The following is a 16753-nucleotide window of genomic DNA, read 5'->3' as shown; positions in this document are numbered from 1 at the left end:
TAATCCTGCCTTTGAGAAAATTTAATAAAAATTAATAAGAGATGGGCTGTGGTTGAAACATTAGGGCTATTTTTATAGCTTTTTGACTTGGAGAAATTAGGAGGGATAAAATAATCTATTTTAACTATATTTTGAGTATTGATACATATGCAGAAAAATAAGATAAATTAATTCTTCAATTAGATAATTATTGTAATTTGATATTTCAATATGAAAGACATTCTCTCAAATGCAATTAGGTAGATTTCTATATATTCAAACTTATGTATGGGATGTATTGTGAAATAACTATTAGTCAATAATATAAAATGCCAAATTTATTTCTTTGAATTCTTCCATCCAATAAATTCATATTACAAAATATTAATATGAAATAGAAAATGAAAAGTAAAATATCTTTCATTTTTTTAAATTACATAGAAATGAATTAAATAGAAGGTTGTGTGCAATAAATGTTAGTAAAATCTATCCTTAAAATAATAAATGTATTTTATTATATGAGATTTGTTAATCTGGTATGGATTTTGTTGTATTAATGCATAAGATATTTGCTACATATGCAAATATAATATAAAAAATAACGTTATATATTAATGAAGTTACTCTATTTCACAATTAAGATTTCAAGTTCCATGCAATTTTTCTCATATATATGTTATTTTATTTGCAGAAACAAAACTATTTTTAATAGACTTTATGCAATGTGAACACATGAAAAAACTATATATTTAGGTATTTTCAGAATTATTTTGTGTTTAATATAGTTCACTATAATTATATTAAAATCATATTTAGCTTTAAGAATTTTATCCTAGATAATTTAAACTAAACAATTAATACATTTTAAAATGAATTAAAATAATTCATAATTAAAAATATAAATATTACATATATACAAATATTATATACTAAATATTGCAATAATGCAAATTATATTACATTGTATTTACACATATCTGTACAATAAAAATATCCATAACCAATTTTGTGTAATAATTTATTTATAATTTTTTTATATATACATATACAATAATTTATTATATATATAATAATAATACATATATAATAATACATAATAAAATTTATGTGATTATTATTTTATTCCATATTTATTTCCAAATATTAAGTGATATAATATAATTACTAAATGGTCTAAAAATATTAAAAAAATGCAATATAATTTTAATTTAATGTATATTTATTTATTTTTTTATATAATTGTTTTTAAATTATTGTTTTTATGTTACATTATTTTGTACTAATTACAGTAACAAAGATATAAAAAATTAAACTATGTATATTTTAAAAAAGAAAGAAAACATTTTATGTACAACATATAAATATTTATCACTGGCAAAAAAAAAAAAAATATGAAGATAGTGTCTAATTTATGTATTGAAATATTAATTATTAAACTTCATCTTCGTTTAAAAGCATATTTGGTATACCATCATTGATTGGAAATTTCCTACCAGATTCTGGGCATAATAGATCTCCATTAATGATTTCAACTTCAAGTAATACATGATGAACTTTTTTTAAAAATTCCTCATTTGTTTCAAAATCTTGAATCAAAGTCTGCGGTAATTCTCCAACGTGTCCTATCTGCATTGATATATAATATATTATTATTCATTGATATATGTGACTCAGATTTTTAATATTATTGTTTATATTTAAATATATATTTAAAAAAAGATATAAATATGGTATATAATTATAATAGTTTCATATTTTTATATTAAAAAAGAAAAAAAAATGAATTGTTTTAAATCTAAGTCATAATCATTTCATATAATACTAAATAATTATAGAAAAATTATTTCATACTCATAAACAAATTTTCATATATTTAATATTTATTAAAAAACATAATATAATAAAGACTATAGATAAAAATATTTTATCTTAAATGATATTTAAAATTTCATAATTTTTAAACTATTTTACATATTTTTATATATTTATAACGTTAAAGATTTTAATAATATTCTTTCATTTATACAAATAAATACAAAAACTTACACTTTCTGCAGCTTTCCAAAGTGTAGCCCAATCAAGTTTTGGAATTATTCTTGCAATAAATTCTGAATTGAAATCTACTTCTGAGACTTTAATATCTTTTGCCTACAATTTTATATAAGAAATATAATGATTTTTTTATTAAAGAACATCTAAATTAAATTGAATATTCTCTTCATATTAAACAAAATGTATCATAAATAGTATATTACATACGATTTTTAACATAAACATATTAAAATATTTTATTTTTTTTACAAAATATTTTATTCAATTTTAATTTAAATTATAACCTCAAAATTATATATATATATACACAATATATACACAATATATACATATACAATATACACACACCATATATATATATATATATATATATATAAAACTTACAACAATTCCAAGGGGATATCCAACAGTTACACCTTTTAAGCATTTTGAAGTTAACATATTATGCGTTAAAAGTTTCATTTTTTTTGTTATATTATTTAATTATTTTGTTAATTGAAATAATTCGAAAAAATTATGATTTCGTTTATTAAACTTTTATATTATAAATTCATTACACGATACTCTTAATGCCGGCTTTTCCTCGCTTATGCACGTTCCAATTTCAAGACGCAATTCAATGTAACTAATATTTTATTATGAAAATGATACTTTCATAACTTTTAATATTTTAATTGTGTTATATCTAAAATAAAAAAAATTAGAATAAAATAAAAATTATTCGATTAAATTTTTAAATAGAAAAAATTAATTATAAGAATTTAAATTTGATATTTATTGTGATAAATTATCTGACAAGATCACGTGATTTCTTCTATTCAATTGCACTTTTCTTTGGGAGGTTAGTTTGTTAGGAAAACTATTATTATATTATTTGGGAATAATCTATTATATTTTATTAGGTTTTCTCAAAATGTTTCTAAAATAATTATATCGAATTAATTCTAAAAAAAATTTTATTCGATATAAAATTATGATAAATTATAAAACATATGGTATAACCGACACGTATATATCATAGTCCGAAGTGGAAAATAGTTTAACAGCAAACTGACACTAGCCACATCATCTGGCCTTGATGAAAATACGCAATCAGCTGTTATTCTTGCCCGTTTATCTCTTTTTGTATTATATTTAAATATATTTCTACTATTATCTGCCAGTCATATTTTGACACATCACCAATTTACTCAAAAAATAATTAAAAACTTGTATAACCTAGAACAAGTAGTATATTTTCATTTTTCAATTCCTAATTCTTCTACAAGCATTTAAAAATATATTTAATAAATATTAATAATTAAATATTGTAAATTTTTTTTTATTGCTAAAAATATATATTTTTAATAAATTTATGATACTTGTGTGATAATTATCAAAAAATGCTACAGAAGATACAGAAAAATAGATATCAGTAGGAAACATATTAAATTAGTGCATATAAGATTTGCACTTTAATATATATTTTGTTATTATGCAATAATGATATTTTGACAAAATAAATTATAAAATATATAGAAAAAACATGTGTGCTATTACAAATACAAGATCTTGACATCAAAAGGAATATATTTTCAAATATAAAGAAAATGGCTTATGATTTATTTATTTGGGGATTACTAATGTTTGGATGCAGCATACAAGCTTTGCTAGTTGCATCTGAAGATGATCCATTGGAATATATGAGCAAAGAAGAACGAAAAGCATTAAAGTTTGTATTATTTCTTAATTTTATATTAAATATAAAATATAATAACATATTAAATAATATAATAACATTTTTATATGTATTTTTTGTATATATTTTTTTACTTGCAGGGAAGAAGCTAGAGATATGTTTTGTCATGCATATAATGCTTATATGGTAAAGTTTGTACAAAAAATTTTATTTTTCAAATAATATAAATAAATATAAACTAAATGTTTAAAAAAATTGAATAAAAATATAAATATATTTTATAAATATAAAGTAATAAAATATATTATGAATCAGATATAATTATTTAATTTTTATAAGATATTAAAATATATAATATTAGTTTTATAATTTTTTGATTAAAATCATTTTAATTCGAGTAAATAATAAATAAATTTATATTTAGGATAATGCATATCCTGCTGATGAATTAATGCCATTAAGTTGTAAAGGAAGGTATAGAGGATCAGAACCAAATAGAGGTGACATAGATTCTACATTGGGAAAGTAAGGAAAAAAATTTATTATATATTTATTATATATTTTATATATTAAGTAAAATTCTAATTTAATAAATCAATTGTTTTTATAAATTTTATTTAAACAGCATATATTTATAATATTTAAATGATTATTATTTATTTAATTATTATTTATTATTAATTATTTAAAGAATTGTAATAAAGAAATACATATAGATATATATATATATATATATATATATATTTTCAGTTTTTCTCTTACATTGGTCGATACCTTAGATACACTTGTGGTAAGGATATTGAAATTATATCAATAAATTTCTTATGTATATATTATATAATATATATAACAAAATGTAATTTATATTTATTTTTATGTATTTAATGTTTAGGTATTGGGAGATTTGGAAGAATTTGAACATGCAGTTAAACTTGTTGTCAGAGATGTTCGCTTTGACACTGATGTTATTGTTTCTCTATTTGAAACTAATATTAGAATGCTTGGGTAAGATGCTTCATAATTGTTAAATTTTATTATATTATTATAGTTTATATAATTAATTTTTCAATATTATTATATTAATACTATTAATAATATTTAAAATAATTTATTTGATAGGGGTCTTTTAAGTGGTCATATATTAGCAGAATATTTACAGCAAAGAGCTGATATAATGCCATGGTATAGAGGTGAACTTTTAAATTTAGCTAAAGATTTGGGATATAGATTTTTACCTGCATTTAATACAACTACAGGAATACCCTATGGCAGAGTAATAATATTTTAATTTATTTTGATAATGAAATATGTATATTCTTCAAAATATATTTATCAATATAATTTTTTTAGATAAATTTAAAATATGGTATGAAAGATGTACCTTTGGAAGTATCACGAGAAACATGTACTGCCTGTGCAGGTAGTATGATTTTAGAAATGGCAGCATTATCAAGATTAACAGGAGAACCAATTTTTGAAGTATAATATTTTGTGATAATATTTTATAAAAATGAATTTCAATATTAATATAATATAAAAATAATATAATAATAATTATATATTAAATAGGAAAAAGCACAAAAAGCAATGGATGTTTTATGGAGAATGCGTCATCGTGGTACTGATTTAATGGGATCTGTGTTAAATGTACATTCCGGTGATTGGGTAAGAAGAGATTCTGGTGTAGGAGCAGGTATAGACTCCTACTATGAATATTGTCTTAAAGCATATATTTTATTAGGTAATTATAATTTATTATTTAACATTAAAATTTATAATTTTATAATTTTATTATAAAATTTTTAATGATATAATAAGATACAATTAAATTAAAATAATAAAAATTTTTGATCATAATATAGGTGATGAAAAATATCTTGGTCGTTTTAATAAACATTATCAAGCTGTAATGAAATATGTAAGTCAAGGACCAATGTTATTGGATGTACATATGCATAGACCAAATACAAATTCAAAAAATTTTATGGATGCTTTATTAGCCTTTTGGCCTGGTTTGCAGGTGAATATTAATTTATTTGATTTTTTTTATATTTATTTCATTCTTTTATTTTTATTTTTTAGGTATTAAAAGGCGATATAAAACCAGCTGTAGAAACTCACGAAATGTTATATCAAGTTATGCAGAGACATAATTTTATACCAGAAGCATTTACTACTGATTTTCAGGTTTTTAAAATTTGTAATATTTTAAATTTTTTAAGACGAATAAATAAATCTTAATTGAATATTAATATATGCATGTTTTTATTTATATAATTAGGTACATTGGGGACATCATCCATTAAGACCAGAATTTCTAGAATCAACATATTTCTTATATCGTGCTACTGGTGATCATTATTATTTAGGAGTTGGGCGTAAAGTACTCAAAAGTCTACAAACCTATGCCAGAGTACCATGTGGTTATGCAGCTGTATCAGATGTTAGAACTAATAAGCATGATGATACAATGGATAGCTTCGTATTATCAGAAACTTTCAAATACTTATTTCTGTTATTCGCGGAGCCAGGCGAACTACTTTTAGATTTGGATGAATTTATTTTTACAACTGAAGGACATCTATTACCATTAACACTTGCTTCTATAAGAACTAATATTTCTTCGGTAAATATAATAAATAAATTTAATTAAATCTGTATTAAGATATATAAATTATCAATTTCTAAAATATCATATAATAAGATTAATATGATTCAGATATTTTTTAATATTTATAATTTATAAAATAAAGCAAGATTTTGAACGAGATATTGTACATGTGGACGAAATGGATCGTACTTGTCCTAACAGTCTACATTTATTTCCTGCATCAGTAAGACAACCTTTAAGAAACATGGTAGAAGATATATATCCCAGACGTACAATAAAAAGAAGATTGAGTGCTGCACAATTTCAGGTGAAGGAATATTATTGTACATATGTACATATAAAAGAATCCAAAAATGTTAGAATTTCAATATATATTTAGTGAATCTAAAAGTATGGAATTGAATAATATACTAGCATTTTAGAATGTCTGAATTTCCGAGAATTTCGAAAACTCGAATTTTATTTCAGAATTAGTTAAATCAGGCACAATCATAATTTTGAATTTACTATCTGTTAGATATTTTTTATTTTTAAATCAACAACGTAAAATAATAAAATAATGAAAGATAAAAATATAAAAATAATGCATAAAATTATAAATAGATTTATTTTAAATTCATATGTAAAAATTTATAAAAATTTATTATTGTTCAATATTACTTATCAAATTCTATTCTATCTATCGTTACAATAATACTAGCAATAAAAAAAAATTTGAAAAAGTGTTATTTTAATGTTATTTTAATTTTGAAATTATTAATTTAAAATTAAGAAAAATTATACGTTATGAAAAAAGTTTGAAATTATAAAAAAAATCCAAAAATGATATATTAATATAAAAAATGTTATTAAATATGCGCTTTAAAATTAATTCCAAAATCTAATTTAAATGAATATATTTTCGAGTGACGAAATACTTTCGGAAATTTGACCCGATTCTAAAAAAAAAAAAAAATTCTCAATTCAATCAAACATTTTCGAATTTTAATTAAATTTCTATATATACAATTTATATACAATTTAAATTTAAATTAAATATATATTAAAAGTTATTATTTTTTATTATAGGCAAATAATTTGGAACATTTAAAATTATTGAGTGATATGGGAATAACAACTTTAACTTTGGCAGATGGACGTGTTCAATTATTGCATACATTCTCTAATGTAAAATAAAATCTTTTTGTATTTATTAACCTATTTAAATATTTTATTTATTATAATTTTAAAAACTATAAATTATATAATTTTTAATTTATTATAGGCAAAAACACCACAAGATTCAGAAGAAGGATTATTATTTATGCAAGAAATGGTTGAAATAAGTAAAATGCAATCTCAACAATCTGATACTAAACCACAAGCTGTTACATTTGTAAAACCAAACACAAATCCACCTCAAATAATTACATTGTTAGCTGGACCAGCACAATTTGGATTAGAATTACAAGGATTGAACAAAGTAACTGGAAAAGTTGTTTTTACATTTCCATCAACTGCATGTACTGATCTCCATAATGCAGATAAACTGACAGGCAAAATAGCAATAATGGGTCGAGGTAGTTGTATGTTTATTGAAAAGGTAAATATAATATTCTATTTATATTATATTATGAAAAATATATTATAAAAGAATTTTTATTTAATTATTTAAATATGATAGGCGAGACGCATTCAACAAGCGGGTGCTGTTGCTGGAATAGTATTAGATAATATAGATGGTTCCAGCGCTGCTACTTCGCCTATATTTGCAATGTCAGGGGATGGAAAAGAAGTAGATGATGTAACTATTCCAGTTGTATTTTTGTTTAGTATAGAGGCTTCCGAATTATTAAAAGCAATTGCCATGGCAAATGGTGATCTTACAGTTACTCTTGGTAAGATATTAGTAAGATCACATTAATAAGATATTACAAAAATATTTTATATATATTTTATTATTTCAAATATTTAATCTATTTTATTATTTTTTTTTTTAGGAAATTTTTTTTCAAAAGAAGATGCTCAATTGAAAGCACCTACTGATTTATCAATGTTTGAACGATTGAAGGGATCATTAAAATCTTTTCTTACGCGACAAATGACACCACAGGTCTGTATTCCTTGGTGTTTTGCAGTAATTTTTATTGAATATATTCTCCTTTGGATTTTAATTCATATGAAGCGATATTAAGTTATTTTGTTATAATTTATCATGGATAAAATTTTTTATTCTTATTACGAATATGTTACATGATATAAGATGTCAAATATTATTTCAAAATCAATCATAAAAACATAGATATTCCTTAATATTTATGATATTTATAGTAAAATAATATAAAGATATATTTTTTATTCATACTGAATATTATGTAATATAAATTGTTATTTGAGTTTTTATATTTTCTAAGAAATTAAATTATTGATTTTGTTATATATATTATATATATATTATATATATTATATATATATTATATATATTATATTTTTATTATATTTTTATTTTTCCTTTTTTATTTTACGTATTAATTTAGTATATATTTGTAACAACTTATTTCAGGTCATTAGATAAATAATTTTCTAAAATCAAATTTTTATAATTCTTTTTATACAAATTATAAAATAAAACTAAACATCGAGAGATATTTTTTTTATAACAGACATCTCCAAGCAGTGGGACAAATTTGGACATGGTTCCTGTGATTAGGCATGAAGAAGATGAAAAGGACATAATCTTTTTTTACAATCTACGCGCTGAAATTATCAAAGATCCACTTGGCGGGGAAGTAAGAATTACGTCGTCTTACATATCTGTTCCACTCACGAAAGAATCAGAGGACAACACATTAATAGAAAAACAATGGCGACAGATGAAAGAATTTTTTGTTAATCATATATATTTGGATGTTAAACAAAAGACAAGTTTACAAATTAGAAGTTTTATATTAGAAAGTTATTACAATTGGATAGTAAAGTCACGAAATGGAGATAGTAACATATTAAAAATATCTTTACGAGATAAAGTTGCGTGGTTTTTAGAAGAATTAGCTGTAGTCGTACCAAATCCGTCCATTATGAAAATGGACCAATTAATGGATATTAATAAGCAAAAATTATTAAAACAATATTTATTAACAAAAATGGATATTATGGTTTTAAATATGAAAACAGTTACAACAATGCTAAAAACAATACGATCTGAGAATTCAAATACTGAACAATTGTTCAAAATTTTCGAATTTAATATTGCACAAACTGGTAATTATAAGTTTTTGAAACAATTATTACCAGGTATTTTTGACATGGAAGATGAAATTATTAGTGAACATCTTGCTCTATTAGATCGTGTTCATAAAAAATATCGTGAAATATTAACTGATGGAGCAGAAGAAAATTTAGAAAAATCAATAATAGATAAAAATTTTTATTATGATATGATAATTGATAATTGGCAGAATGATTTGAAAAATTTTGAAAAATTGGAAGTATTAAGGAAAATTAAAAGTCAAGATTCTACAATTACAGATTTTATGATAGATAATGAAAGTAGTAAAACAGAAATAAGATCTAAAGACATTTCTAAAATATCTAAGAAAAACGATGATGTTAAAGTAGGAAAATTTGAAGATTTTGAATATTTTATATTAACAGAAATAGAAAAAGCTATGAAAAATTCGGAACAAGATAATATTCAAAAATATAAAGAACATATTGAAATTTCAAGAGATGTAGTAGATAATATAAGTAAAGAAGCTGCTAATTCAAATAAAATAGTTTTAAATGTTTCTTCCCAAAATCAAAGTAAAACTGATACATTAAAAAATAGAATAAAATATCAAATTGAATTTATAAAAAATAAAATTAAAGATCTTACAAAAAATATAGATTCTTTGGCAGATTTTACCAAAATTACAAACTCTCTAGAAAATGTACAATCAAATAATATCGAATTTCAAGAAACAATTACTAATAATAACAGTGCTGATGAACAAATACATAAAGAATCCTTACTGTCTGACAATGATTTTCAAGGAAAAGATGCACAAATAAATACAAACAGTAGAACAATAGATAAAGATAAAAATAATGTATTACAAAAGATTGAAAAAGAAACAGTTAATTTACAATATAATCATCAAAATAATCCAAATTCTGTTGATAATTCTATTCATTTAAATACAAATAATTATAAAATTATGTCCTCTAAACTGCCTAAAGAATATAAAAATCATATATCGACTTCTAAAGAAGAAGATAAAAACTTTATTAATATTCCAAAAGAAACTATTAATATAAATTACAATTCTATAGATAAAAATAAACTACAACATAATGAAAAACATATAAATGAATTTACAAGTAAGAAAGTTAATGTACAGAAACACAAAAGCAAACATATCGATGATGAGTTATAATAAAAGCTTTTAAGTTTTAAAATAAAGAGTTAAGTGCAAATTTCTAAATACAACAAATTTGGCAATTCTAATCACACTGCATCTAATATTTTTGCATTAAATTTAAATATATATGCAGTGAACTTTAATATTTTTTACACATGAAATTTAATTTACAAAAATATTAATTATCAAATAAAAAAAATAATATGAATGACCAGAACAATATTTTAAGTCTATAAAACTGGTGCTTATAAAAGAATCCAATTTTATTTTTTATTTAAATAAATTAATAAAATTATAAAAAAACCGTATAATATATATAAACAGTTTGCACAAAACATTTATCCTAATGAGGTTGTGACAGAATATTCTGTTAAGATTCTAATGAATGTAAATTTTATATGTACAATTTAAACATATATTTCTTGTGCACATTACAATATAATGTGACAGCATATTTCTTCAGATAAAGAATTTTTAATTATTATTATATATATTTAGAATTTTATTTCTTTATGTTTCTGTGCTTCAAATATGTGCCATAATCGACAATATAAATTAATATTTCAATGAATATTATGCTATTCATTTACAGTATAATTTTAACTTTTATTTTAAAAAATATAAATGATAATTATTATGATTAAAATAGTTTCAAACTATAAATAATTGTATAAAACTAATGTTCTTTAAATACAATAGTAGTATATTAACTTTATTAAAATATATGTTATATTTTATTAAAGAAAGAAACAAATTATTGATACAATTTAAAAAATTTTTTTTTTCTTTATAATAATTTTATTATAATAATTATAATATAATTATTTTGATAATTTTAATGATACAAAGATACAATATATTTTAAATTGAATATTAAGTGAAATAATTGCAATTTCTATTTATGTAAATCTGTTTATTAATCTATGCCTTACATATGTATATAAAATTGTACAAACAACAATGTACATATATATTTATGTGATATATAAGAAAGATAATAACAATGAAAGTGGCAATATATCAAATAAGATTTATGTAAAAATTCATAATATTTTGGTTTCCTATAAGTTACACTATATATTCTTTTTTGCTTGTAACATATTTATAAATTATATTACATATTCTGTAAAATAATTTCAAATTTACCATATAAGAATTTAGGTTTACTATGTGCCATATAAAATGCACAAGAAATACATATGTTTTAAATCAAATCAATTTAGGATATATGGGATAAAATATATATCATATACATATATCTTAAATTTATTAAATCAACTTTGTAGAATGTGACTTTGATTATGAATGTAAATATTATATAAATAAGTGTATATTGAGTATGTGTTCTGCAATTACCATAAAACTTTGTATAATGCCAAAATGGACATTGCAAAATTCATTATAATTAAAGTAATTACTATTTTGCATAGAATTAGTATGTATATGTATGTGTGTGTGTGTATATATATATATATATACACATACATAATTTGTTGTTTATTATATTAAAATGAAAAAGAAGAACGAACATATGTATATGATACAAATCTGTTAAAAGTTTTTGGTACATAAATAGAACGTGACATTTAAAAATGTGAATAAACTGTTGAAATGAAGAAATTTTTTGAACAATTAAGTATTGAAAATGCATATTCATGTAAATATTTTTTAAATTAAATTATTAATTTCTTTCGTATCAATATTTAAGTTCGTAATATTTTCTTTTAATTTTTCCCATAAAAATTTTAGAATTTCAAATAAAATATGAAATTTTTCTTAGTATTAATGAATTATAATTTTGATGAAAAAGAAAACAGATATGATTATTATAGAGATATTATTGTATAAGATTTTATACAAAAATTATCTCTTTCAAAAATGTATAAATTATTTATTACAATCATAATATATGAATGATCATAATTATTTTATAAATTATTTTATTTAATTAACAAATGCAAATAATAATTATTTATTTGATGTTATCTCTAAATTATAGAATAATTTTTTTATCTATATTATATATGAGTAAATACTAGTATCGAAAAATAACAGAAATAAATAATACACAGTACCAACAAATATTTTATGAACAATGTAATATTTTTTAAAAATTAATTTATAATTTATATTAATATATACAAAGTAAGTTTTATAATTGCAATAAAAAGTAAAAAGAAATAAAAAATTTTAGTGATTCTTGTTATTAAAGCTGTACTTGTTTTATTTAAAGCCGCTTTTCATTGGAGTTTGCGCTTTCGTGTTACGACAACCTGTCGTCAGATGTTGGTCTTGCGTCAATGGGAAGCTATTTTAATTTCGAATTTTGGATGACCTTAATATACTCTATTAAGTATACGATATATGTATCTCATTTTAACAAGTGAACAAGAAAAGAATTTATAAAAAAAACGAAAAATAATGTCAAAGGTAAGAAATTGTTTTTACTTGTATGCAAAGAAAGTAATATATGATTACCATGTGTTACTAACCATTCAAATCACTAATATTTATAAAGAAATTTATATAAAAATATATTCTTATTTTGAATTAATAAATTATTTTAAATTAAAAAAAAATCTTACTTACATTTTTTTATTTGTTTATAATTTTATTAATTTTTTTTTAAATGTAAACAAATTTAATATTTGTTGTAGATGAATGAACCTCTAAAATATTATGGAAAAAGAAGAAGCATTGTTCGTAGAATTGGTTCAATGTTGCCTTTGAAACCACCACCAAAAATATATGTTAGTGTTACACCCTTGCATTCAATGACAAGCTCTATGATTAATGAAGAAACTAGTGGTGATTATATTGATACAAATGGATATGGATCTGCAAGGTTTATACATATTATATATGTATGAAAAAAAATTTTAATATGTATATACATATATTAAAGTTTTTTTTCATTAATTCAATACATTTATTAATTTATATTTAATAATTTAATAATGTATTTTACTGATAGATTATCTAATGTCAGACCAGATTTATTGGAGCCTATTAGTTTTGGATCTGAAATTCGTTTACTTGCTTTAGAACAAGAGCTTCAAGAACTTAGGGAACAAGTTTCAGCAATAGTTAAAAGTAATAAACAATCTAGGTGTATGTATATTTGAGATATTTGTTTGTTTTATTCTTTATGTTTCAAATTTATTTTAACTTAAGTTATATTTAGATACATCTGTTGCTTCTTTAACAAATGGGATGGATAGTGAAAACATAATACAATCACAACAACAAGCTCCTCCACCACCACCACCACCACCATTACCACCACCGACTCCTCATATTGCAAGAAGAGCAAGTTTACAAGATCATAAAGTTGAAGATCGCAAAAGAGGTCCATTTGCTTCTCAAATTTCTATGACAGATGTATTGAAAGATATTGATAGTATTAAATTAAAACCAATTGCTAGGTAAATTATTTTATTAATATAGTTATATTATCAAAAATATAAAAACTTTTTCTTTTTCTTAATTCTTTGTGGTTGAGTCATCCATCATCATCTACCCTAGTTACGATTATCTCCTGAACATTGATTTACAATTGCATTTATATATATTTTTTTTAGATCACCTGGAGGACGACCTCTTCGTATAAAACGAGACAACAGTCCATGTAATGATTTGCAAGAAATACTTAGAAGACGTTACATTGCAATGAATTCAACTGATAGTAGAAACTCTTCAGCTAATTTGACATTGAATGACTCTTTCTCAAGTGATGTGTGAAAGTAAATTGAATGTTTATCAATGTGTGAAATGAAGGTATCATGGAACATTGTGAATGATATTAATTATAAGATAATAAGTTTGATTTAATCAGTTTGGTTGCAATATTTAATATGCAGTAGGATTATATAAATAACAAAATGAATCTGTCAAACATTTCTGAACTTATGATTATTGGCATTTTATATCAAATTAATTTTTAAAAATTAATATCTTTTTTTTAAAAATTATTATATATACATACGTATATATATATATATATATATATATATATATATATATATATATATATATATATATATATATATGTAACCAAAGATAATATATTCTATATTGACATTGATAAAAATATTGGATTGTAAACTGATGTAAAAAAAAATTGATATTTTTAAATTTTCATAAAATATAACTATTTTTTCTTTCAATAAATATATAATATATATAGTATATTATTAAAATTGTGGAAAAAAAATTAATAAAATGTATGTATATCATATTTTATACATTAAAAATTTATATTTTTTTACAAATTTAAATAATTATACAGTAAAACCAAACATAAGTAAATTGTGTTTGAACTTAGCATAAAATCTAGAATTTGTTGTTTTATGATTTATTTTAGAATTTGTTGTTTATATGAAAAACAATGAAACCATTCTGTCTAAATCTTTAAATTTACATAATTGCAAATATTATTTTAGAATTTTTTTGTTTTATAAAATATAAAATGTAGTTGTATCAAAAATTTATTTAATTTGCTTTAATAATAATTTTGTAATTTTTTGAAAAAATCAAAAACAATGCATATTTATGTCATTCTATAATATTAATATTTTCTTTAATAATTAAAATAATTATTGCATAAATAATAATTTTAATAGAGAAAATTATTTAGTAATGAAAAATTATTCAATGTATATTCTGTAAATAGAAATATTTAAACATTTTTTCATGAAGCATAATTTTTTTTTAAAATTATTTATTATAGATTAATTTCATATAAATTGTGGAAATATATATAATAAATAGTTATATATTTTAATTTTGTAGAAAAATTAATGATAAATTATAAAATTTTCTGCTATATATGTACAGTTTGCAATTCAATATTATTTAGATTTATTTTTTAAGAAAGAACCTCATTTTTGCTTTATTATAATAAAAAAAAATAGATTTTAATTTTAATTTAAGATGTTAGACATTGTGTAACAAAGTTATGTCATTTAAGTTCATTTAAATTTTATCTAATTTCTTAGACAAGATTATTGTGATATTAAAAAATCATTTAATAATTTCATATTTTATATTGTGCCATAGAAAGCTATATGAATATTCTCAATATATAAAATTATTAGCACAGGCTAGTTAATATAATAATTAATAATAGTGATTATTTTATTAAAATATACCTTCATAACTGTAAAAAAATGAATATTCAATAGTATGTGCACGCATAATGAAGATCACGAACTTTGTTCTTTAATATTAAGATCTTGATATCACATACTTTGTGATAAATTTTAAGTTTATTCAATTATTACTATATATAAACTTTCAATTGCTTTTATAAAGAATTTAAGAATTATAATAATTGTATGAGGATTATAATAATTTTTGATTGATTCAAGTTATCATTCAAAATCTTAATATTCTTTATAAAAATAATATAAAGTTCATGTTTTTGAGTATTTTCTCATATGAATGCATGCAAGAAATCTCAATTGGAAAGGATATTGTAGCAGAGACTGAGTGTACTTTAAAAATATTGTATGAAAGATCTGTTTTATACATGAAGCTTTTACCAATGATTAAAAAATAAATGTTATTGTTAAACAATAAATAATAAATACTTTTTTCTATACCTTATTTGTAAAAACATTAAATATTAAAAACATCATAATAATTATTTTCAATAAGCAAAATATATATTATATAATTAATATAATAATGATGTTCTTTTAATTATTTTATTATATTTATTCTAATAAAAAAAACAATATATATTATATATTATATATTATATATTACTATAAAAATTGAAAAATAATAATAGATATTAATAGAATATTTTGTATATTTTATATTAATTTTTATATATATTTTTAATTTTTATATATAATATTAAATTTATTATTAAAATTGATTTTGCATTATTTAAAAAACAATAGTTTATCTTAATAAATATTAATATAATATTTTAATGAAATAAAAAAATATTAATTGCAATTTAATTGTAATTAATTATGAAGAAATATTTAACAATACTTTTGAAATAGAATTACTAATAAATTTTGGATTAAATGTATATTA

At 20.4% G+C, this 16753-nt stretch overlaps 3 protein-coding genes across 7 annotated transcripts; 2 read left to right on the top strand and 1 right to left on the bottom strand.

The window, feature by feature from the left end:
- Window positions 1-1180: 1180 nt before the first annotated feature.
- On the bottom strand, window positions 1181-3456 carry Trmt112 (tRNA methyltransferase subunit 11-2). 4 transcript variants are annotated; one of them, XM_031917670.2, is made up of 4 exons: window positions 3087-3456; window positions 2416-2716; window positions 2026-2127; window positions 1181-1605 (listed from the first exon to the last, which is right to left on the bottom strand). In XM_031917670.2, exons 2-4 carry the CDS (start codon window positions 2491-2493, stop codon window positions 1411-1413), a joined length of 375 nt encoding a protein of 124 aa, XP_031773530.1. In that variant the 5' UTR covers window positions 2494-2716; window positions 3087-3456; the 3' UTR covers window positions 1181-1410. The 4 variants fall into 4 exon arrangements, with proteins under 4 accessions (XP_031773530.1, XP_086768028.1, XP_086768029.1 ...); XM_086911902.1 differs by having other exon boundaries at window positions 3038-3260; XM_086911903.1 differs by having other exon boundaries at window positions 2828-3098.
- Window positions 3416-12404, top strand: Edem2 (ER degradation enhancer, mannosidase alpha-like 2). Its single transcript, XM_003695430.4, has 17 exons — window positions 3416-3742; window positions 3850-3895; window positions 4134-4234; window positions 4460-4499; window positions 4602-4714; window positions 4829-4982; window positions 5060-5188; window positions 5279-5450; window positions 5572-5729; window positions 5792-5896; window positions 5991-6335; window positions 6463-6627; window positions 7389-7487; window positions 7585-7902; window positions 7984-8197; window positions 8300-8412; window positions 8963-12404. The coding sequence occupies exons 1-17, from the start codon at window positions 3621-3623 to the stop codon at window positions 10715-10717; spliced, it is 4149 nt and encodes a 1382-aa protein (XP_003695478.4). The 5' UTR covers window positions 3416-3620; the 3' UTR covers window positions 10718-12404.
- Window positions 12405-12937: 533 nt separating this feature from the next.
- Window positions 12938-16290, top strand: LOC100865582 (mitochondrial fission regulator 2). 2 transcript variants are annotated; one of them, XM_003692282.4, is made up of 5 exons: window positions 12938-13132; window positions 13360-13547; window positions 13677-13813; window positions 13887-14127; window positions 14284-16290. In XM_003692282.4, the coding sequence occupies exons 1-5, from the start codon at window positions 13124-13126 to the stop codon at window positions 14441-14443; spliced, it is 735 nt and encodes a 244-aa protein (XP_003692330.1). In that variant the 5' UTR covers window positions 12938-13123; the 3' UTR covers window positions 14444-16290. The 2 variants fall into 2 exon arrangements, with proteins under 2 accessions (XP_003692330.1, XP_086768020.1); XM_086911894.1 differs by having other exon boundaries at window positions 13677-13795; window positions 14284-14955.
- Window positions 16291-16753: the final 463 nt, after the last annotated feature.

Source organism: Apis florea, unplaced genomic scaffold (assembly GCF_048593485.1).
Source record: "Apis florea isolate Af1SG1 unplaced genomic scaffold, ASM4859348v1 contig_3367_pilon, whole genome shotgun sequence".
In the NCBI taxonomy this organism is placed as follows: domain Eukaryota; kingdom Metazoa; phylum Arthropoda; class Insecta; order Hymenoptera; family Apidae; genus Apis; species Apis florea.
This window is presented reverse-complemented; position numbering and strand designations above follow the sequence as displayed.